Source organism: Grammomys surdaster, unplaced genomic scaffold, assembly GCF_004785775.1.
Source record: "Grammomys surdaster isolate TR1022 unplaced genomic scaffold, NIH_TR_1.0 751, whole genome shotgun sequence".
NCBI lineage: Eukaryota > Metazoa > Chordata > Mammalia > Rodentia > Muridae > Grammomys > Grammomys surdaster.
This window is the reverse complement of record NW_021605170.1, coordinates 559,231-583,831: the sequence shown is the minus strand read 5'-3', so window position 1 is coordinate 583,831 and position 24,601 is coordinate 559,231. Positions and strand designations below refer to the sequence as shown.

At 42.1% G+C, this 24,601-nt stretch overlaps 1 protein-coding gene across 7 annotated transcripts in view; it reads left to right on the top strand.

The window, feature by feature from the left end:
* The window catches only part of Pigg (phosphatidylinositol glycan anchor biosynthesis class G), a 48,087-nt gene that overhangs the window by 6,373 nt on the left and 17,113 nt on the right, over window positions 1-24,601 (top strand). For 6 of the 7 annotated variants that reach the window (XR_003713231.1, XR_003713230.1, XM_028782357.1 and 3 more), the window contains exons 5-12: window positions 128-269; window positions 5,399-5,611; window positions 10,444-10,661; window positions 11,153-11,434; window positions 13,190-13,647; window positions 15,687-15,878; window positions 18,529-18,838; window positions 20,941-21,104. Coding sequence is in view for 5 of the 7 variants with exons in the window: in XM_028782357.1 (XP_028638190.1) it covers window positions 128-269; window positions 5,399-5,611; window positions 10,444-10,661; window positions 11,153-11,434; window positions 13,190-13,647; window positions 15,687-15,878; window positions 18,529-18,838; window positions 20,941-21,104 (1,979 nt within the window). In the remaining 2 variants the exon portion in view is untranslated. Of the gene's footprint in view, window positions 1-127; window positions 270-5,398; window positions 5,612-10,443; window positions 10,662-11,152; window positions 11,435-13,189; window positions 13,648-15,686; window positions 15,879-18,528; window positions 18,839-20,940; window positions 21,105-24,601 lie in introns of those variants that run through there. The other variant, XM_028782359.1, reaches the window with a different exon arrangement.

Sequence of the window (24,601 nt, the reverse complement as noted above, 5' to 3'; positions counted from 1 at the left end):
AGATTTAAGGCTTTAAGGTGAAGGTCCTATTTATGAGCTAAAGTGAGGCTCTGCAGTTTTTGCTTTTGCAGGACCATATATGTTCTTGTAGACAAATACAGCTGACGTGTTCCTCTTTACCTTACAGGACAGAGAGACTCTCTTACCTAGTTTGCTGGTTCTCTGTGGTGACCATGGAATGTCTGAGACAGGGAGCCATGGGGCCTCTTCCACAGAGGAAGTGAGCACACCTTTGCTCCTAATCAGCTCTGCATTTGAAAGGAAACCTGGTGAGAATTAGGAATGATTAACATTTTAAACTATAATCTGGTATAAGTGATTGTAAACAATGTAAAATAAAAATTGAAGGGGTGATCGGCAGTCAGGACTTATAATTTATGTTCTTTGCTCTGATTCTCAAAATTATAAATACTTTTTTGTAAAAATTCTGTTGCAGAAATATTACTAGATAGGCCTGGAACTACTAAAAATTTGCCTTGGGCTGGTGAGATGGCCCAGTGGGTAGGGGTACCTATGGCCAAGTATGACTACTTGAATTCCATCTCTGGGACCCCCTGGTGGAAGGAGAGAAGTCACTCTCACAAGTTGTCATCTGACCTGGAGGGAATGCATGTGCCCATACATGTACACACATATACAAAGGTCTGGCTGTTCTGGAACACCCTCCATAGACCATGCTGGCCTGAACTCACAGAGATCTGCCTGCCTCTGTCTCTTGAGTGCTGGGATTAAAGGCATGTACCACCTCTGCCCAGCCTTAAATATTTTTAAATGAAAAATTGCCAGCAACTAATATTTAAATATTTTTAAAAGTACTCATTATTTAAAACCCTAGGTTGATAGCAAGTGTCAGGGATTCAGAGAGAGCACCATGGACTGGCTAAGGCCGTATTTCTCAGTCAAACATAATCCTGTCTTTCACCTGTACCTGATTCACCTTGCCTGGCTTATCCCCCTTGAAGCTACATGCCCTTCTGCCTCCACAAGACCAAATCATGCACACAGTGGGTACCATAGTTATCTCTGCAGCACAGCTGAAGCCTATGGATACTCTGGGTCTGGTCCTGTAACCTAATGCATTGGGTTACTATCTTGGTGAGTGCAAAGCCAAAATAAGTCCAGCCTGGACATGAAAGTGTGCAGAGAGTCATTTCCAAAGCTGTGTTCTCTTGGACAGAAGCAGGGATTTAGTTAGAGAGCCTGTACATATTCATAAAGACAGGATGGCCTCTTTCTAAACATCCTCAATTAAAGAGTACGTTCCTGGCCATGCTGAGTTTAATGTCATAATTTAAAAAGAAAAGACAATAGACACATTTTGGACTATGCAAGTCATGTAACAGTTTGTAAAAGATTAAGGTGAAGGGCAGAAAGTTCGCTGGACATGCACAGCTTGCACCAGAAGGTTTTGTTTTGATTTTTTTTTGGGGGGGGTGTTTTCTTTTGAGACAGAGTTTTTCTTTGTAATACCCCTGGCTGTCCTGGACTTGATTTGTAGACCAGGCTGTCTCAAACTCACAGAGATCCACCTGCCTCCCAAGTGTTGGGACTAAAGGTGTGTGCCAGCACGCTCAGCTTCATAAGTTTTTTTTTTTAAATAAGATTTTTAAACTTAAAATTACACAATTTGCCCCCCCCCATCTGTTTTCTGCCTTCAGTCCCTTCCATGTTTCCCCTTGAAATCATGGTCTCTCTTTTCTTTGTTATTGTTTTACACTACACTACACACACACACACACACACACACACACACAAATTTTATGTGTCTTTAAATGTACAACTACAACCTGCTCAGTTTGTTTAACATTACATATTTCTATATAACTTGAAGGCTAACCAGTTGGTATTAGATAGCTAACTAGAAGGCTCATCCCTGGAGAGGACTGTTTCTCCTTCTGAGCATTCCTTAATTTCCAGTAGTGCTTTGCCTGTGGAGACTGTGAAGTCTATCCTTTCTGTGTTAGCATGTCTGTTGATATGTAGGCAGCCATATTGTTGGGCTGTCATGGGCAAAGGCTCCCTGTTGTTTCGAGGAGACATGCTATTATAGCAGATTTCCTGGTCCCCTGGCCCTTACAGTCTTTCTGCTTCCTCAATGGAGATGTTTCCTGAGCTCTTAGTTGTAGGTGTATAAGTTGGGGGTGGACACCCAGGATCGCTTGTTCAGGAATTATGCTGTGGCTGTGTCAGTTGAGAGTGGACACTTGTGATCACTTGTTCTCTACATTTTGACCATACAGTTTTCTGAAATGGTCTCCATCTGTTACAAAGAGAAGTTTCTTTGATGACTGGTAAAAGCTACACTTATTTGTGGGTTTAAGGATAAATATTTAGAATGCAGTTAGGAATTATGCTGGTTTAGTAAAATGGAGGTGTTACACTCTCTAAAATCCATGGCCCCACTGACCCTGGGGAATTGGTTAGTTTTCCAGCACCAGGTATGATTTCCATCCTATTTAATGGAATAGCCGTAAATCCAGTTAGAAAGCTGTTGGTGACCACCGGGATATGAAGGCACAATTGTACCCTTAGGGTCATCCTGCATCTGGTTCTCATAGGTTGTCATAGTTGTTCATAGGCAGTACAGCTGGGTAGGACTATTGGTTGCTTCCTTTTGATGCCCTTGTATATAACTGCCTCTTTGCTCTCACCAAACCTAGAAGCTCCAGTCTTGACACCTGAATATTCTTTTGTTTCTGAGACAAAAACAGATGAGAAATGGCCTGTTTCCACCTTGGAGTGGGTAGACACTCCATTGTAGATGGGGTGAGTGATGGGGCTACATTCTGGGTTGACACCCCTTAGAGTTGCTGTCTCCTGGAGCTTGGGAGTGGGGTGGAGAAATTCATGTGCTATAGACTCTTAAAGTTCTTACAAAAGTTCAGTAGATTTTCATGAATGAGTGTTTCTTCATTTGATAAATAAACTTAGATAATTCCAGACAGTAAATGGTGGCTGTTGTTTTTTGTGAAGTTTGGATTATTTGCCTTGTGATTTCATAGACTGACGTTCAACCTGCTGCTACCTGTCCTGAGTCCTTAGGCCCCAGTGGGAACCATAGATAGGTACGGGTCACTCCAAAGGCAAGGGAAGGATAATGCTCCTGCTGGACCGCCATCAGGGAGAGCAGGCGTGTTGCTTGGCTGACTCACCACTACATAGGACTTTGTCTGTCTCATAAACTTGTTCTGCCTTCCAAACCAAAAATGGTGCCTAACAGCTTTTTTTAAAAATTGATATTTGTTTATTAAAGGTTTTAAAGATTGCTGAAGTAGAGGTGTTGTGGGCCTAATGGAGATGTATGAGTAGTGGAAGAAGAACTGAGAGTAGTTCTCTGACATGACTGTAGATTAAAGCCCTTTGTATCCTGTGTTCACGTTACAAAGCTATAGTTATTAAAACAGTTTGTGCTGGCAAGACTGGTCAGGCTCATCGATGGAGGAAGCAGTCCTCCCTAGCAGTCTGCCCTACCAGCTCCTAGAAGAATGGCTGTGTTGTTCAAGGTCCAGGGCCCTGGTATACAAAACAACCTTTGATAAAAAGTAACCTAGGAGAACTTTCTCATCCATAAAAATATGACACTCCAACCCCAGAAGCATCACAACAGGTTTACAGAGTTGCCTGGGTCTCCAGGGAAGTCTTTTCAGGTTGCTCTGCTCAAACTTCTTAAATATACAAGTGTGAGTCTGTGGAGAATTTACTATAATTGTAGTATGTTTTGGTTGTATAGACATTTCATTTGGTCAAATTTATTTTCTAGACAAACTTTCTACTTCAGTATTATTGCTTATCATCTTCCAGTACTTTCTGCTACTATTTTCTTACATTGTTTTGAGCTGAAAAAACAAACAAAACAAAAGCAAACACAATACACATCTACTTTCATTTCATCAGATCCTCTTCTAAGACTGTGTCTACTGTGGCATAACATAACATAAGTGGCATAACGTACCATGTGATGTTCTAACTCTACCAAATGCTGATTTTAACCAGGATTCAGGTTAAAGCTCAGGCAGGAAGAGAGCAGAGGCCAGATCTAAGGAGGTGATTCCATAGTTCTTAATATGAGCTGGAAGTATTAATGCAAATTCAAGATTAACCTATTTTAAAAGATTTCTTTGTTTTATCCAGAAACATAATAAAATCCAGCATAAGTTCAGACTTCTAGCTGTGAAACAGTATATTCTTCCAATTCTACCTGAAGGATCAGGGTACCCTAAGGAGCCAAGCGAGCCCTGAGAAGGACACAAACATGGCAGCTAGGAATAGTGTTCAGAGGGCAAGAGACAGATCAGAGACCACTGAGGTCTTGCCTCAAGGACTTGGGAATAAAGATGTTCCCATTAGCCAAAGATATGTTAAAGAAAACAAAAAAGAATAGTAGCTATAATGAACAGAAACTAGTCCATATGCTGAAAACCATGATCTCACACTTTTACTAAAAAAATGAACAAGTTTAGTTGGCCATTTATTGAAGGATAATAATAAATTCATTAGTTGATTTGAAACTGGTGATACATGGGAAGAACAATTTTTCCTCTCTTATATAAATACTATCACTGGGAAATCTAGAGTATACAGGGGGCATTTTCTTTATAAAATTGTTCTTGTTGATCTAGTGTTAATATTCTCCCAAAATTTATGTGAGAGAAGCTTAATCTCCAATGTATTGGTGTTGGGAGTTGGTGCCTTTTGTCAGGTCTCAGCTTATGAGCCCTGGTACCCACTAAAAATGGCCTCCATTTTATTATTTAATAAAATCTCAAACATTTCCTCTTCTATCTTCTGTCACATGGAGATGCACTGTTCCCTCCCTTCAGGGTACGATAATTAAGGCATCATCTTGGAAGAAAGGAATAAACCTTACTAGATTCTGATACCTTGATCTTATACTTCCCAGCCTGCAGAACAGCCATTCTTCTGGGAGCTGGTAGGGCAGACTGCTATGGAAGGCTTGAAGAGATGTGGGTGGCAAGGGCCTTATCCTGGTCATAACTGCCCAGCTTCATCCTGCTTTTTAAAGAAAAGATCCTGCTATCGTTCATGAACCACTGTTAATACTAACTCATGTTGACTTGACATCACCTAAGTGACCATCTCATGGCCTCTCTGTCTGGCTACTTGTCACTTTCATGCCCAATGCTGCAATCACAGTAACTGTAGTTTTAAAAATCAGACTCTCTGTCTAGTGTATTATAAGCCACTTAGGGGAAAGTGGCACTTAATATGTTTACTGACATAAAAATTAAGGAGGTGGTTTCTGTGTGAATCTATGTTTGAGTGACTTGAAATCATGGTAATTTGTCTTAACATTAGCTGTTGTTGCTCAAATTCAAGAATAACTACCATTTTCTACTTTGTAGAAATCTATTGCTTAAAATGTTTTGCTTTTTTCTAGGGGATATTCGACACCCAAAGCATGTTCAGCAGACTGACTTGGCTGCAACACTAGCAATAGGACTTGGTTTGCCAATTCCTAAAGACAGTGTAGGAAGCCTCTTATTCCCAGTTATAGAGAGAAAACCCATGAGAGAACAACTGAGATTTTTACATTTAAACACATTACAGCTTAGCAAACTATTGCAAGAAAATGTACCATCGTATGAAAAAGGTAAGGTAATTAATTAATAGTTCCAACTTCTATAAGGTCTTCATGATTCCATGGTCCTTATGTTTTTTAGGTGTTTTCTGGTGTGCAATTTGTAATGGGATACTTTGTAGTTGTTACTCTAATGATTAATATTATGTTCCAGTTTTCTAACTTCCTTAACTGTCATTATTACCAACACCCATGAATATAATTAAGCTTTTTGAAATCTTTCATATATTTCTCAATTCAACAATTATTTACCAAGTTTTTGTTTATGAACAAGGGACAAAGACTGGGTGTAGTGGTGCACACCTTTAAGCACTTGTGAGGCAGAGGCAGGCAGATCTCTGTGGGTTCAAGGACAGCCAGGGCTGTTAGACAGAGAAACCCAGTCTCAAAAAACAAAAAAGCCACGACAGCAGCAACAACAAAAACTCAAACCAAAATAAACTGGAGATAAGGAATTGAGCAGCCCTAGATCTCTATCCTCACAAAATTGTTTAGGGTGAAGAGAACACAAGCACTGTGATAGATGCAGATGGTACCCAGAGCCCTAGGAGATTGGACATAGAAACATGGAGGGCTGACAGACTAAGACAAGCCTGTCCTTAGAGTTAGGAGGAAGCTTTGTAGATTGGGGGACAGAGGGCACGGGAGATGAGTTCAGACATATCATCAGAGGGCTTTTAGGCATTGGATGAGCTTCCAGTTTTGTCTAGGTGAAGGAGGACACAGCAGTTTCCTGGATTTTCAAAGGCTCTCCCAGGTTCCCTCTGGGAGTTTGCCTTATATTGTAGCAGAGCAGGCAAGAAGCAGCTCCAGTGTTTTGGTGTGAGGTAAGACAGTGTGGGCTCAGCATGGTAGTTAAAATTAGAAAGTAGATGTATTTTGGAGGTAGCAAGAGAGTGTTTGCTGGCACCGTGGGATATAAGGCACAAGAAGTCCTAAGGCCGAAGAAACAGCTCCAGGTTTTCAGCTAAATAGTGAAGAAATGGTGCCCATGCAGTAAGGTAGGCAGGAGCTCATTTACAAGGCAGGCGGGCGTCTTAGTTATTCTTCTATTTCTGTGGTAAGACATCATGACCAAGGCAGTTTATAAAAGAAGGAGGTTATTTGGCACTTACAGTTTCCAGAAGCTTATGTCTGTAACTATCATGACAGGGAACCTGGCTGCAGGTAGGATCTCAGTCAGGCAGTCAGGGATGTGCTAGAGTAGTACCTGAAAGCTTATATCATCATCTACAAGGCTGAGGCAGAGAGCTACCTGGGGATGGCTGGGCTTTTGAAACTTCAAAGCCACCTCCAGTGATACCTCCTCCAACAAGGCCACACCCCCTAATCATTTCCAAACAATTCTACCAGCTAGGGACCAAGTATTCAAATAAATGAACCTAGGGGACCACTCTCATTTAACCAGCAGGGTAGTGAGAGATGGGGGAGGTGGGACAGGAAGCTGTGAAAAGAGAAGGTCAATAAGGAGAAAGTAAGCCACTCTGTTGATGCTGTAATTACGAGCTAACTCTTGGGTCTGAGGATGTAGAGTCATTAGGGGTTGTTGGAGCAGCTCCTGTGTAGTGTTTGAAAGAGCCTGGTTAGATTAGATACTGTAAGGGCAACAGGATCAGAAAGGCGGACTGCAGACTAAGCAAGTGATTTTGTCTTCCAGCTGAAAATCGTAGAGGCTATTTCTATGACAAAAGGAATGATTCCAGGAGAAGAGTGAACCTCTATGGGACCCTGTATAGATCACTTGAGTCACATTTTCAACTGATCTGCTCTAGTATGTCCAGCATAACTAACACATCTATCTGTCACTGATCCTCCTTCACAAGTACAGAGATGGTGCTTGTGTTTGAGGCAGTATTTCACATGATACTGGCAAGTTTTCTTTAAGTTGTGATATACATATACTAGGCTGAGCACCATGAGTGTTAGCTATGGAAGACTAGACCCTGCTAGCTGGAAAATGACTGGGAGCCATATGCAGCAAGGGGCAGGAGGACTTTCTGAGTGAGTACTCAGTCCAGTAGTCCAGGTGAGAAGCTTTGTTAGAGGTGAGAGCTGACTTCAGTGTATGCTTTTAGACTAGATTATTTGTAATGGTTACTCTTGCTTTGTTTTTTTCTTTTTCTAAAATAACTTATTGGCTTATAAGGTTTTTTTGTTTTTTTGTTTTTTTGTTTTTTTGTTTTTTTTTTTTTTTGAGTAGATGGGAAGGTGTTGGTTGGTTTGGTTTGGGCTTTTTAGTTGTTTTAAGTTTGGTGATGTTTTATTTTGGTGTATGTATGGTGGGCATTTTGGGTGTTTTTTTTCTTTGTTCATTTGGATTTATTTATTTATTTTCTTATTTATTTGGTTATGATAGTAGTTGGTTTCATAGTACTGGGAATTGCCTATGCTAGGCAAGTACTCTATCACTAAACTATATCTCTCAGCCTCTTTTAGTTTTATTTTGAAACACTCTCACTGTTATACAGACTGGTTTTGAATTCTGTAACCCAGGTTTTCCTTCAATTTGTGATCTTTCTGACTTAGTCTTTTGAATAGCATTACCCACTAGGCCAGCCATTGCTTGGTAGTTTTATATATGTTGTTGTTTACAAAATTCTAGCCTAGCAGATTGCCAACAAAAAAACAGCTGCTAAGGATTTTGATGCTTCAGAAATATAAGGATAGAAAACCATTAGGGAAAACAACAAGCCTACAAAGATTAGCAGACATTGTTGTGGGTCCGTCACTCCTAGGAGGCCTACCTATATCCACACCATCAGTACATGTTCTATGCTCTGAATCCCACAATAGGACCAACAGAATCTTCCACAACATCTAGCCAAATCTGATGCTTCTTGCACTCTGTCTGTTTTTTTAGTTCTGTTGGGAATAACTCCTTCCCAGCTCCCACCTGCACTCCCCAGGAACTTTGAACAAGATGTTCATAATGACTGCTGTTCTTCTCCAGTACCTCATCTGGTTGATTCCTGGTCATCCTTTACAGTCAGCTTCTCAGGCTGTCCTTGCCCTATTATATTTCATTTCTAATCTAAAATCAATTATTCCCCATTACCAGAAATGTCTCCTATCATCTGCTTTTCCTTCATAGCATTCTTTGTGATTAATTTTTTTCTTTTTATGTGTATGGGTGTTTTGCCTGCGTGCATGTCTATGCATCATGTGTATTCAGTGCAGAGGCTAAAAGGAAACAATGTTGGATGGTTGTAACCATCATGTGGCTCCTGGGGATCAAGCCTAAGTCCTCTGAAGGAGCCACCAGAGCTCGTAACCACGGAGCCGTCTCTCTGGCCTCCATTATGTCCATGCCGACAACATAACAGTTTGTTCCCATTTGTTTGTGTTTGTAAACACATCTAAATCCAAGTATAAGCAGGGAGGGATTGTACATGTTTATTCACCATTGTGTTTCTCTTTCTTTTTTAAATTTAAAATCCTATGTATTTATTATTTCAAGATTCAGAGTCTAGGACATAGAAGGTACTTAGGAAGTGTTCATTTGGCTGCATGAACAGGAACCTCAGGTTTCTATGACTCCTTTTGTAAAGGCTGTAAGATGTAACACAAATATCCTGTGTCTTTGTGGTTCATTTGTAGAGATGTGTACGGCTGTTGAGTATACACAAAGATAGACCAGATCTTTGTACTTACTTATGGAGGCTGTGGGTTATAGACACAGGTACTCTGTGTCTCTCTGACTTTGTTGCGGGGGCTACAGGGGGCCATCAGGCTTCTATATGTCACTTATAGAGGCAATGGGGTATAGGCATAGGTGGCCGAGTCTCTGTGACTCCCTAGAAGAGAGGCATGGATTATGAATACAGATCACTGTGGAGGCTCGGGGCGTAGACACAGATACTCCTACTTTGGAGTGGTGTAGCAGTGAGGGCACCAGCTGTGGACTTATTGTCAGTAGTAAGTGCAGGTGCAACCTGAAGTGTTCAGATTCACATTAAGATTGTGTCACTGAACCCTGTCCTCAGCAATACAGCATCTGCAGGCTGCTGCTGCGATGGCGAAGCATGAGGTGTATTCACATAGTTCTGCGCAGCACTGTTGGGGTGATAAAGGGATCTATTGCCTTGATGAAGTACAAGGTGCATTTTAAAGAACAGCATCTAAGGAAGAAAAGTCTTGCTTTTAGACTCATTTAGTCATAAGCAAGCCCAACACAGTAAAGAATAACAGACCAGATCTGGGAAGTGGTCTGTCAGCTCCTTGCCTTCAGTAGCACTCCCTGTAGCTCTAAAGGCGAAAGACACCCAGAAGCCAGGCATTTCATGCCAATACTGTCAGTGGCCATTGTAGTCTCAGGGGTGGGGTGGGGGTGAGGGGTGGGAGCAGGAACAAAAGTTGCTTAAACCTTTGCAGAGTGGGTAGGGGCTTTCAGGGTGAGTGTACATCATTGGCCAGGGCCAGGGCACTGGAAATGCCTCATTAGCATAAGGAGGAATTCCAGGTGCTGCTGGACATGACATTATAAGGGGAGAGGAAGTTTAACCCAGCTTTGCAACCTCCTGGTAGGGGGTGGATACTTGTGACAGAACATGCAGGCCCGGAACAGCAGGGGAGTGATCCTACTCCTGACAATCTCAAGATGATATTTCTGGGGTTTGGACATTCCTGGCTCCAGACCAGTGCCCCACCCCTGCTCCACACACAGGCTCTGGCTGTGTTGGCCGTAGATGGATAGACATCATCAGGTGCTACAGTGTTACTGTGGTGCTGCTCACCGTTACTGCCTAGGAACAGATTGCCTTCATTAGGTATTGGTTCTAAAGGATGCCCCAGGAGTAAGTGCATGTGCTAAAATTATAAATATCTATAATCTTTTTGTCTGATAGATCCTGGATTTGAGCAGTTTAAAATGGCAGAAAGGTTGCATGGAAACTGGGTCAAACTGCACTTGGAAGAAAACCATTCAGATATTCTGCTTGGCCTGGGGACCAAAGTACTGAGGCAGTATCTGGGTGCCCTGAAGACACTGAGTCTGTCCCTGAGCAAACAAGTGGCTCACTATGACATCTACTCAATGGCAGTGGGGACACTCATGGTTTTGGAGGTACATATGCTTGAATTATCATGGTTCAGGTGTTAAATTGATTATGCAGCCAAAACATGATGGATTTAAATTTATATATCATTACTGCTGGGCATGATGGTGTATGTCTATAATTCCCAAATTCAGTTTGCTAAGATGGGGAGAATGGTTACATCATGCTAGCCTGGACTACAATAAGACCCTGTATCTGAAAAGAATATTGGTGTAACACAGAAAATAGGAATGTTCTTTATTTTTCCATTGTGTGTCCAGATTTAAGAGATTACTCAAGTGTTTGCATGTGGCAAATGGCTTCATTCAGCATTGGTATAAAAGATAAAAATATAAATCAAGCTATGCAGTTTTGGCAAGCAACTAAAATTATTTTTCCCTTGGGTCTTTTTGTTTTGTTACTGTTTTTGTATGAGCAAAAGGTTAGGATGGGCTGGGCTCATTTGATTGGATGTTCCTGTATCTAGGCTGCCATAGTCACCCTTGATCATCTTTTTCAGGTTCTCACTTTGTTCCTCCTTAGCACTCCACATGTGCTGTGCAGAAAGGCTGAGCTGGATGTTCCTCTGTTGTCTCCTGTGTTTTCTCTGCTCTTTTACTTGATATTTTTGGTTCTTTCGGCCATTCATGTCCTGGTGTGCACCTCATCTGAGAGCTCGTGCTACCTCTGTAGCCTCCCGTGGCTGGCAGCAGGGGCTGTTATGGTACTTGTTTCTGCGCTGTTCTGTGCAATTTTGTCTACTCTTATCAGGATGGTCACTGACGGCACTCTGCTGAGGAAGGTATGACTAATCCCTGGATATATAATGTGGTCCTGTGGGTGGGCTTTTGTTTTGTTTTGCTAGCCGATCTTTCATTAGTATAAATTGGTTGAAAATCGTGTATGTACCAGCATTGCAGTGCTGGATGTGCCTTGGAAAGACCACACATCAGTTAGACTGCAGGGGAAAGACCTAAGCCTCCCAGGCTTCTGGGCATCATTGTCTGTGATATTCTGCTATGTAGTAGGTCATATGCTCTTATTCTCAGCTGGAAAGAGCTGGACTGGAACAGAGATGATAATAGGGCTTCTGGATGTAAAGGACACAGGGAACATGTGTACCTCAGTCTCAGAAAGAATCTCTGGGCTGCAAATGATGCACAGTGAACAGGTGTCCACTCCGGAGGTTCCGGAAGGTTGATCCTCTATTCCTGTGTTGTGCTTCACAGAGCTTTCTTTTCAAGGTTTACACTTTTCTGTGTAATTTGTGGTCTCTGTTAACCTTTGTTTATTAGGTAGGTGATAGTGATGGAGCAGTGTGAAGAAGGGGTGTGGTTGTATTAGAGGCCACAGTATCTAGACCCTGGAATTGAGAAAGCCTGAGCAGTGGCTCTAGCTCCCACCCAGAGTTTCTTGTCCTTCTGTCCCTTTCAAGATCCCCTGTTGTGTATCTGGGTCTAGGCACAGTCTCTGTCTGTCTGTCTGTCTGTCTGTCTGTCTGTCTGTCTCTTTAGGAACTTTCTGGGTTCATAGTGTTTGTCAGGGTACATTGCTATACATAGTTAACAGTTACCAGAACAATAAGCAACAAGAACTTTTTCTCGTTGAACTGGTGTGTGTGTGTGTGTGTGTGTGTAACTCATAGTACACATCTGGAGGTCAAAGGACAACTTGTGAGACTCAATTCTCTTCTTATGTGTCCTGAGAATAGGACTCAAGCCATTAAGCTTGGCAGCAGGTGCCTGTCCTGCCGAGCCGTCTCCTCAGCCCGTGAGCTGTTTTTACTAATTTGTGTTGCTCATTTCTTCATCACTGTGACAAAATATCTGATATCAATAATTTAAGGGAGGAAAGATTTACTTTAACTCACAGCTTCAAAAGTGTCAGTCCAAGTCTGGTTGGCTCCATTACTATGGGCCTGTGTTAAGGCAACATCACGGTGGAAAAAAAGACTTAGCTGAAAAAAGCTGCTGACTCAGCCAGCTAAAAAGCAGTGAGAGGAAAGAAGAGAGAATGGGAGAGTTGTACCTTCTTACTCTAATCACCTTTCAGCAGTAGGGGCCAAGCTTATAAAATACAGATTTTTCCCTTTTATGAGAGAAGTATTTCATACCTAAATCATAACATGATTTAAGAGACAGTATTCTGTTGCCATCACTTTGTAGTGGCAACTGTGTGGTCCTGAGGAAATTGGTGTCATGCTGGGAGTGTGACAGGTGGGCTAGGATCTTCTGATTAATTCTTTGGGCTCAATCACTGCATTGAGGACCTGCTTTCAGTCTCTGACACTGAGCTTGGGGCTTAGATTTCTGGGTGAGGACAGCTGACTGACATATCCTCCTGGTTAGCATCTTGACCTCCTCGAGGCTGTGCTGCAGGAAGAGGGGCCATGCTTCCGATGCAAGGGGTTCCCTCCACAGTGGGCAGTTTGAGTTGGATGGGAAGACAGCCAGTGTCTGTCAGGAGGCCTCTTCACTGTGAGCAAGGGTGTCGTTCGTGAAGGATGATATACATGACTTTCAGGCTATCGCTCACACACTGCATTTCCTTCTAACAGAATGCAGCTGATGCCAGCTCAGGGTGGTCAGAGGTGAACCTCCTTCTTCTTCTGGGCACAGTAGGCCATGTTCTGAGCCTGGGAGCCAGCAGCTTTGTGGAGGAAGAGCACCAGACGTGGTATTTCCTTATTAATACTCTGTGCCTGGCTCTGAGCCAGGAAACCTGTAGGAGTTACTTTCTGAGAGATGAATGTGAACCCCAGTGTCACTTCCACGTGGAACACAAATGTGTGAATCCCCTTGCCTGTACTCTGCAGGACAGCACAAGCTACAGTAGCCCTGAGTCTGACATAGCAGGTAAACGGGTCTCCTTACTGGAAGCACGAGGAAACTGCAAATGGTGGACAGTGCTGGCAAGTCCATGGCTGGTGCTGATCTGCTGTCGGCTACTGCGGTCCTTGAACCAGACAGGAGTACAGGGAGCCCATCGTCCTGACCTTAGCCACTGGCTTACTAGGTGAGCATGACCCATGGGCTGGAACCTTTTGCAACTGGATAGCCTTACATAGTCCTCTTTTTCTACATTTTTTTCCTTTTAAAAATATATATTAAGACTAAGATAATACTTGAGATCTAAAAAGATAGAAAATATACCCAATAAAGAAGAATAGAAATTAACTTAATATTTTTTTTATTAATGCTTCATCAGACTAGTTTTTAATGATTGAGAACTTATGAGTTTTAAAATGATCATTGTAAAGATGTAACTCTGGAATCAAGTCCATGGTGGTTCTCTGTACACTGCTGCCCGTAGGTGAGAGGACCAGATCAGTAGACAAAAGGTTTTAGTCTCTGGAACACCTTTGCCGTCTGATTCTTCTTTCTTCTGAGGCCTGTCTCTCTTCACCCTTAGAGGGCAAAATGTATAGTGGACCTCTCGACATCTCCTGAGCCTTCTACTGACATTACAGAGCCAGAAAGGGATGTAGAGTGAGGTAGATGGAAAGGGTTTTAAGAGGGGCTTGAAGTAAATGGAAGAAACTGCGTCTGACAAAGTCAAGACCATGCTGTTTTGACTGACTGACAGCAAAGACTCAAGCTAAAGTAAATGAAGTAGGACTGTTCAGAGGAGCAGACAGTTGCTGAGCTGTATAAAATTGGAGTGCAGAGTGGGAGAAGACCACCTGCTAGTTTTGGGGAAATTTCAAGTTGATAGTGTGTTGTGAATTTATGCTTGTATAGTGGAGGACCAAAACAAATGATATTGCTCAGACCTTACAAGTGTGCATAACCCAGAAGTGGGCATCAAAGAAAGATTCTGGTTTCTCTAACTAAGAGGGTTTCATGAAGAATTCCACCAAGTGTTAAGTAGCTTATCAAACTTTCATAATCCCACAATTACACCTGGCATCTTTGAAGTTTCTGCCATGTGCTTGTACAACAGCTCTGGGAAAACATCTCTGTGTGCTCCTCACTTGAGAGTTCAGGAAACAAAGGGAACAGGGCTCACTGATGGACTATATGTCCTCAGCCCAGGCATATGAGATGTTTGATATGTTAAGGAGTTCCAGGCTCTAGAAAAACATAGTGGGCACTTGTTATTTCTCTGAAAATTTGAAGCATTTGGTACATGTGTATCCTGCATTCCTTCTCAAGTGTGCTGCCTTCTGCATCTAAGATATTTTCTTGTTGAATTGCTGGGCCATTCCTATCAGCTGTAAAAGGGCATTTTGTAACTCCCATTAGTTGCCCACTCCAAAGCTGTCTTACTTAAATATCACTTTGTCATGTTGTTGTACAGCGTTCCACAGGGATGCCTAGGATATACAAGCATAGCATGAATTATCCCTTCCCATCTTAATACAGGCATATCTGTCTTTGTGGGGGTTTCTTTCTCTCTCTCTCTCTCTCTCTCTCTCTCTCTCTCTCTCTGTGTGTGTGTGTGTGTGTGTGTGCGTGTGTGTGTGTTGAGACAAGGTCTTGCTCTGTATTCTAGGCTGACCTCAGACTTGTGATCTTATACCTAAGCCTCCTGTTTGTCAAGATTGCAGATATATATCACTACCACCAGTTTTATTCACATTTTCTGAGGTCTTTTTCAATTTTAATGTGTATCTTTCCAGAATATATATTTAAAAATTATGATCTCAGCATTATGAGCATAGACTATGTAAATAATAAAGGGAGCTGGCCTGGCCAAAGTTCTAGTGTATGTAGCAGTGCCCTCACACCTCTCCTCAGCAGGCCAGCCCCTGTCGGGAGAGACGAGCTGTGTGAGACAGTGACAGAGCCACGGTGAGAATGAAGTAAACCAAGGATGCTGGGGGACAGATTGTACCTGATACCAGCATCTGAGACTATTTTAAGAGTAAGGTGTGAATGAGATCTCAGCATGGTAGTCTTTGTGACATTTTAAGATCCTTGCTTTTTGTTTTGTTTTCTACCTTTCTAGGAAAAATCATTTGATTTTATACAATTCTTTTAAAAGCCTTCAATATAATTGTAAATCGCCAGTTCCATTTGGTAGTAATTTGGGCATTTTCTATCTTATTTCAGCTCTGACCACAAAGTACAGCTCTCAGGCCTGGCTGCCCTCTCCCTGGTTGTAATCTTCATGTTAGTTCAAAGGGGATGCTCTCTTGTATCCAAGGTGGCCCTAGCACTGGGGCTGCTGGGTGTCTTCTGCTACAGGGCAGCCATTGGGATTGTGCTGTTCCCATGGCAACCAGACAACAAGGTCATTTCAAAGTAAGTGAACTAGAGATATGAAGGCTTGCTTTTATGTGTTTCAGTGTTTTCTGTACTAAAAATACCATGTCAGTCCTTACAATACTTGAGTTTAGTTTTTATGCATGATGATTTCATTTGTAGCTATTATATCCTGGTCAAGAAAACCTTAATGAGCCGCTTGTTAGCACTCTTTTGAGAGATAAATAATGTAGAAGTAAGGTCACTGTATTTATTTTCTTAATTAATAAATAATTTAAAAATGAGTTAAGAGAGACCTGCATTTACTAGGACTTGGTTTTGCTAAGTTAAGATGTGACTTTAAAAACAAGGATACTCCCAAGGATACAATAGTAAGTGGATACTCCCAGCAGTTAAGAAAGGAAGTGAGCTTCCCTATATTATGCTTGTAAGGCCCAAGAATTCCTGTCATGCAAATCAAGAGGGCTCAACTCTAAGTCTGGTATTTGTGATAGAACTGCTGGGGTCCCTGGTCAGAGCTGCAAAGGGTGGCTAGCCTTCTCAAAAGTACCTAAAGAATACAGACAGGCAGCTGAAAATAAAACACCTTCATGTCTTTGGAACATCATTTACAGTTTAAAATAAATAGATAATTTGTAGTTGTTCATCAGTAGTGGGACAGCCCTCACAGATATATCTCTGTTTTCATAGAACACAGAAGGGTACTATGAAGCAATAGGCTATAAAACTCTTACATGATGCCAACTTACCAAACACGTTGTTTTATGTGACTTAACTTGATGAATATTAATTGTCATATTTAGGACCCACAATCATATATAGCTTGAGGCCTTACTTTTTACTCATTTGGGTACCTTATACAGATGTCTAGATTTAACAAATATTGAAAGCCAAGGGCTATATCCAGAAGCTTAAGGGCTTACTAGAAAACATCTGTGGATAGGTATGGGGTGGTACTAGGTTTCTGTGGCTGGTAACAGCAGGGTAGTTGCCTTCACCTGAGGCAAGAAGCCAGATGAAACATGAAGATGGTGATTGAGACTGGGGACATTTTGTAGAGGCAAAGGCTCTTTTTAACTTTGGAGTCTGCAACTTTGGACAGATAGCAAGGTTAGATGTTACATGTGAGTTTTTTGTTTAATCCCTAAGTGCAGTGTGTGGGTGCATTTTTTGTTTCCACCCAGATCTATGGACTTGATTTCTGCATTATAATCTCAAGACTGTGATCCCCTTGCTTTGCCTTCTCTGCTAATAAGCAGCTTGTCCTCTGTAGATGTGCAGATAGCCAGCAGGCTTTTTCTCTAAGCATTCTTCCTATACAATCCAGCCATCCCTCACCTTGTCTATCTTGATTTTAAAAAATATACTGGTTCTACATCCACCTGGCTTCAAAGGTACCCAAACTCCAGACTCATCCTGATCTATCTGGTTCTGCATGTGCTACTCAGAAATCCAAGCATATCTAGGGTTGAAAGTCATATAGAATGAGAAGTAGTGACTGATCAATACTGGGAACCTGTCCAGATGTTCTTCCTTCTGCCCTTTCCTGTCTAGTGGCCTTGGTATCATCTATTCAGACTAGCTTCTTCCTTGAGACATTCCAATGGCTTTCACATTTGCTGGATTCTGCTTCATTGGAATCCACATGGACCTGTATTTAGCTTTTATGTTAGGACTCATATGGTCAAAGGTGTTCTAGGTATTTGACTCCAGCTTCCCAACCAGGGCCACACTCTTCCACATGTAACTCACAGTATCAACACTGAATTAAAGTAGTCATACTAAATGGGCCTCTGCCTCTGCTTACTGAGTGCTGGGGTTAACAGTGTGCACCACTACACTCCACCATTAAGTGACAATCTTAAAGTATATAAATACCTCATATATAAAATCTACTTAAAATACTATATTTTAGGAAAATATATTTAAAAAGATGAAGTTATTAGACATAGTCCCATAACTTATATCCTTTTTATACTTAAATTGAGTGCAGATACTTAGTCCATTAACAGTACTTAATATTTATTTAGCATGTACTGTGTACAAATACTTCATGTCTATTTTTATACATATATAATTCCTAGGATAACCATGTGATGTGTAGAAACCACTTTCTGTTTTTAACTTAATGAAGTTGATTGTCAGAGTGTTAATTCAGTTGTTCTAACAACAGAGCTAGTGAGCAGCAGGGCCCAGACTTGAACAGTCTGGACCACTGCACACTGTACATTGTACATTGTAGACATGTCAACATTCAAGTGTTTATTAAATCCACTTAACTATGAACATGCTCAATTGCAGTTAGCATTCTTGAACTTAAGACATTTCAGATACTCAGGTCATCAACTAGCACAAACATGTTTCACTTATCTGTGCAAAGTGTTGCAAGAACATAGCTCTGATCTCCCTATCAAATGATCCTTGGATCACATAAGCAAGTTTTCCACACAGTCAGCTCCATTAGGATGGTACATCCCAGCATATGCCTGATGTCGTTGCTGGCTGCTCCTCAAGGGCATGCGTGTCAAAGCAGACATGCTTTTTTTTTTTTTTTTTAATTAGTCACAACTTGTTTAGCTATACTTGTTTAGCTATATACATTTAGGCATTCTCTAATTAGAGACATGTTTTAAATGGGAAAATATTTACTTGAACAAATGAATGTAACATATTTTGCTTTTTTTTTTAGGGGAATTATTGAAGCTCGTTTTGTTTATGTCTTTGTCCTTGGTATTCTGTTCACTGGTACCAAAGATTTACTAAAAGCACAAGTCATTGGAACAGACTTCAAAACCAAGACTGTAGGCTTGTGGGAAATACATAGTGGATTAGTTCTTCTGGCAGCTCTGCTCTTGAGACCACACAATCTTCCAGTGTTAGCATTTAGCCTCTTGATTCAGACTGTAATGACCAAGTTCATTTGGAAGCCCCTGAGACATGATGCAGCTGAGATCACTGTAATGCATTATTGGTTCGGTCAAGCATTCTTCTATTTCCAGGTAGGTTTTCATTGTTATCATGGATAGAAGGCTAGTGTGATGGTTTGTATATGCTTGGCCCAAGGAGTGGCACTATTTGGAGGTGTGGCCCTGTTGGAGTGGGTGTGGCCTTGTTGGAGTGGGTGTGGCCCTGTGGGCTTGAGCTTTAAGACCCTCATCCTAGCTGCCTAGAAGTCAGATTTCTCCTAGCAGCTTCCAGATGGAGATGTCGAACTCTCAGCTTCTCCTGCACCATGCCTGCCTGGATGCTGCCATGCTCCCACCTTCATGATAACGGACTGAACCTCTGAACCTGTAAGCCAGCCCCAGTTAAATGTTGTCTTTATAAGAGATGCCTTGGTCATGGTGTCTGTTCACAACAGTAAAACCCTAAGATAGCTAGTAACTTTTTATGTCACCTAACTTTTAATTTTTCTTTGCAAAAATGTTGTAAGATGGAAGGTTATATGTGTTCAGTGAAAGAGCTTATATATAATGCACTGAAAAATATACTTAACTCTTATGTGCTTATGTGGATTTTACTAGATAAATTACAGTTTGTCTTTTTTTTTTTTTTTCGAGACAGGGTTTCTCTGTATAGCCCTGTCTGTCCTGGAACTCACTCTGTAGACCAGGCTGGCCTCAAACTCAGAAATCCGCCTGCCTCTGTCTCCCAGGTGCTGGGATTAAAGGCGTGCGCCACCACTGCCCGGCTACAGTTTGTCATTTTTAAAAGGCATGCTTGACCAGGTTTAGTGGTGCATGCTTTTACTTCTAGCACTGGGGAGGCAGAGCCAGGTGGATCTCTGTAAGTTCGAGGCCAAACTGGTCTACACAATGAGTTCCAGACCAGCCAGAGGTACATAGTGAGACCTTGTGTCAAAAACCAGACATTCTCACTGTGGATTCATCTAGATATCCATAAGACAATAGATTGTTGCTTTGCAGGAAGGATTAGGTAGGAACTGATTTATTACAAACTGCAAAGAAAACACATTTTTTAAAATGTGTTTTGTTTTTAGGAATGTAGTAATTATACCTCTGTGTACCTTTGCCCCTGGTATTGAGGCTGTCCATGCTGGGAACTATTGGGTGTCTCTAAAATTATTAGTCCCCTAAGACCTGGAGGATCATAGGACTTTTTCCTAGTATTTAAAGACCCAAATCTGCCTTAGTTTTGGTGTGTAGAAGGATGCCTGGACAGGTAGTGGACCTTAGAAGGATCTAGTTCTTCCCATCAATCCCAGTGAGGGTGTATAATATATTACTGTAGATTCCTTCACAGTTCCACAACACCTCTTCTGTGTGTGCTAGCCTCTCCTCTTTATCTGTCAGTCTCTTCCTGTGCTCTTTTTTTCTTGGTTTCATATGTCTCCCAGCCTCACCCATGATACAACTCAAGGTTGTATGTTTGTCCTTTTGACCCCAAAGGCCAAGAGTAATTGGATTAAATTATAAGAATCTATAATTACTTAAGTACTGTGACCAGTCTAAGACCAGCCTTGGGCTCAGTTTGCTGTGGTGATCTGACTCTCCTGAATCTTTCTATCCTGGTCTCCCCATAGACCAGCAAAGCTCTCCTATAATAGGTTCAAGACTTATGAATAGCTTGGGCCCATGGGTATAAATAATAGAATGTAGGGAGCCACCAGTTTGTATACTGTGTGTCATGGATCCTCATGTACCATGTGCATTTCAGCAGTGCTAGGCTATAGCTAACCTCTTGGCTGCAGTAGAGAAGTTGGTGTGCAATCTGACAGCATCCGGGAGATATGCTGTATGATGTGGGCCTCCTAGGACCACATGCACCATCCTCAAGTAGAGGTCTTCAAGGAAAGGTCTGTGCACTTGTCTTGAGCAGCTGATATATCTGGGGAAAGGTGTAAAATTGCTGTGTTCAGTGAGAAGATGGAAGTATGCAAAATTCTTCAAAAGACTTGTTCTATATAAGTATTTTTCTACCACTTCCTGGTCTGTAGTAAGATGGCACAGAGAAATATGACCCATCCAGAACCAGCTCAGTGACTAAGGAGCAGCCAGATGACTGACTGTTCAATGCCTCTCCCACCTCTGATTATCTATACATGCAGAAAGAGCAACCTTGTTTTTCTTCTGTGTTCCAGGGTAATTCCAACAACATTGCTACCATCGACATTTCAGCAGGCTTTGTGGGCTTAGATACCTACATGGAAGTTCCAGCCATATTCCTCACAGTATTTGGAACATATGTAGGACCTGTGCTCTGGGCCAGCCACCTTGTGTACTTCCTGAGCTCAGAAGGAAACAAGTAAGACGCTTACTTTGTCTTTCAGAACAAATGTGATTGCAGTTTGTCTGTTTTTAAGAGTAATAACATTATTTTATATATAAGACATCTGAATTCCAAAAGTTAGAGAATCTTATTACTGATTTTCTTTTATAGAGCAAAGACCCGAGTCAGGTCTGAGGGGCTCTGTTGACAAAGTTTAAGTTTTTCAGTTCAAACAACACAAGAAAAAAACCCATAAAGAAAGCCATGTGGCAAAACCAGAGGAGAAACAGAGCCAGACACCGGCAAAAGCAAGAATGTGCAGTCTTGATGTCACTGGGATCAGCAGAGGAAACTTGGAGATATTCCATAGCAAGAGATACTCTTATGATCTCAGTCAGGAACTGGGAATGGGGATTGGGAAACTCCAAGCTCAGCTCTGAGCCACTTCATGTTCTTCCGCTCATTTTTCTATTCTGAGGGCAAGGAGACAAAAGACATGGGCTCTGGCCCTCCAGAAACCCTTTTGATGGTGCAGGAAGAGTGTGTTAGGAGGAGCTGCTGACTGAACAGATTCTGAGTCTGTGAGCAGCTAAGAGTGCTGCGTCTTGACAGAAATGACAGCTGAATAGAAGTACAAGGTGGCACACAAATTCAGGTACAGGTGAATGGCACTCTTTGCCTAAGCCAGTCTAGGCTCTTGTGCCTAGCACGGAGGCACTTCCCAGGGTCTAGCGTGCTCAAGGTTCCCACTCTTGGGGTGCGGCTAGCTTTCCAGGCTTGGTCAGCATGATCTAATCCGTCCCTTCCTGTTTTCTCTATAGTATCCCACTATCTCATTTTTGCTTCTAGTTGTTGATTTATATGTTGTTCTTCTCTGAAAGAAGGCTCCATGAGAGCTTCAGAGTCATCTAGGAGTTCACTACCACTGCTACTAGCCATATGTTCTTGGACCCAGCTGTGCCTATTTACTTCTTAGTGTGCCTGAATCATGGAAAGCTATCCTCCTGTGACACTGGACCTGCCTCTCATGCATTGGATGGGCATAGCTCTCTCAGCACAGAACCTTACTCTGACTAGAGGTTCCAGACCTCTCAAGTACCATGTCCCAGGTGCACAAGTGAAGTTGGGGCTCCCCAGTTCCCTCCCCTCTGCCTATTTGTGATTAGAAGAGTGGCTCTTGCTGTGGTGACTGTAGGGGATAACCCCTCCTGGGATGTCTCCAGGTTTCTGCTGCTGACCACAGAGACCTGCAGGCTGCATACCCTTGTTCCTGCCAGTGTCATTGTGGTTCTGCTTCTCCTCTTGCTTTATTTTTTAGTTTCTTTGATGGATTTATTCTCAGTCGTTCATGACCTTGGCCTGAGGTCTCTTCTTAGCTCCAGACTCAGTATCTAACCTCCTGTTGGTATCTCTATGAAGGGACCTAGATAGCATTGGACTAAGCAAGCCCAAGACTAGAATGACATACTAATTCACTGGTTCTGCATTTCCCTCAGGTAAAGATATTCAAACGTAACCACAGAAATCTCTCAAGCTAGACAAGAAACTATAGTGGCCTCAGCCAGAGAGAAAAGCATCCTCCTTGGTAAACCCCATTTGGATTGTAGAGAGAAACAGATAACGTCCCACAACTTGCTACTTTGCTATTCAGGGGAGGAAACATTTTCTAGTAAGGCTGTAGACTTGAGAACAGGAATGCCTGAATTTTACCTGCCTGTAGCTGTTCATGCCTGTACTTTGAGGCAGTCTACAAACACTCTCTCTTAAATTATACAACCTAAATGTGGTTTACCAATATAATATATGTTACATGAGGCTGCTGGGGACAGAATCTGGAAGTTGTGGTTTATGTAAGCTGCCTGCTAGCAACAACGCAGAAGTACTGTGCTGATATTATAAGAGCAATATGCACAATATTTCACATGGATAATGCTAAAAACTGTCCCACAAGTCAGTGCCATGTGGAAAGCCAGTACTATGTGCTGTCAGATAAGAAAGAAGCTCCATTTGGTAGGTCACTGGCTCAGCACAGATGTCCAGTCTGTGCTCACTAGAGGGGAGCCAAAGCTCTTTATCCACAAGGCTGTACTGAGTACTTGCTTTTTGGAACACTGGTGTATTATTCATGAGGCAGTGACAGTCACTTGGGCTATGACAAGATGACCCTTCCCCTTGGGCCAGGTAAACAAGTAGGGACTAGCAGTTCAAGCATGAGGAGTAAAACAACGGAAGTACTGGAGCCATCTGTGGAAGGGGTCAAGTGTGATCTAACAGTTGGAGAACTAAACAGGAGAAGATGTGTCAAGAGCAAGATGGGAAGTCAGTGAAGACTGGGGTGCTGTTATGGAAGAGAGGTTAGCTAAAGCAGCCCACCAGTGACACCACTTGGAAAAATAGGGGGCTTGGTGCTTAGAACTGTCTCGTCTTTTGGCCACTGAGTAGTGGCCAACATTGGATAATGAACATAGAGATAGGAAATGTTTGGGGGATGTCCTAAAATAGTGGAGTTGCCTGATCAATAGGACTGAACATGCTTTACAGAACGTGCTCACCCAGGTGCTCACAGTGCACAAATAGCCATGTGCACACACTTGTTGCTCTATCTCTGAGCGCATACCCTAGCAAGGCATGTCTTGCCATTCATGTGCTACATTCAGACACATCATTCCTGCCATACGAACCTTTCCTTGTGCTTTTAAGCCATAATACAAGCATTACATAAAATACATTTTATTCTTACAAGTCTGCAATAATCCTAGATTTGTAAGTTCCATAGCTCTTGCTTATACATCCTATCCATAGCCTCTGATCATTCATCCTTCTGATCAGAGATGGAAAGGAGAGCTTCTGACATAAGGCAATGGCCTTTTATAACTAACATACCTCCACAGGAAATGGAGCTTCTGTGGTTTACAAGTGTTTGGAGCTGTTTATAAGAGCTCAAGGGCAGATGTTGCCCTTCTCATTACATTTGCTATGTTTTGTTGCTTTCTGGATTTTCTGAATTTATTAGGTTTTACCTCTTCCTTTCTTTTTTTTGTTTTGTTTTGGTTTTTTTCGAGACAGGGTTTCTCTGTGTAGTCCTGGCTGTCCTGGAACTCACTCTGTAGACCAGGCTGGCCTCGAACTCAGAAATCCGCCTGCCTCTGCCTCCCAAATGCTGGGATTAAAGGTGTGCACCACCACTGCCCAGCTTACCTCTCCTTTCTAAAGAAATAATTTCTAGTCTTAAATTTTTATTACATTTATATATTTGGTGTGTGTGTGTCTGTGTGGTATGTGACACACATATAGGTTAGAAGACGACTTGTAAAAGTCAGTGTTCTTCTACCATATGGGTCCTAGGAACTGAACTTTGTCAGGCTTAGCAGCAAGTGCCTTTCTCCCCACTGAGCCATCTTATCAGCCTAGTTTTGTCTTTCCTTGTACACTGTTAGGACAGTTATCATCATATCCTGTGACCCAACAAGTATACAAAAGAGTGGTTGGGATGCCCTCTAGTCCAGAAGCAAGTGTCTGTTGTTATTTGTAAA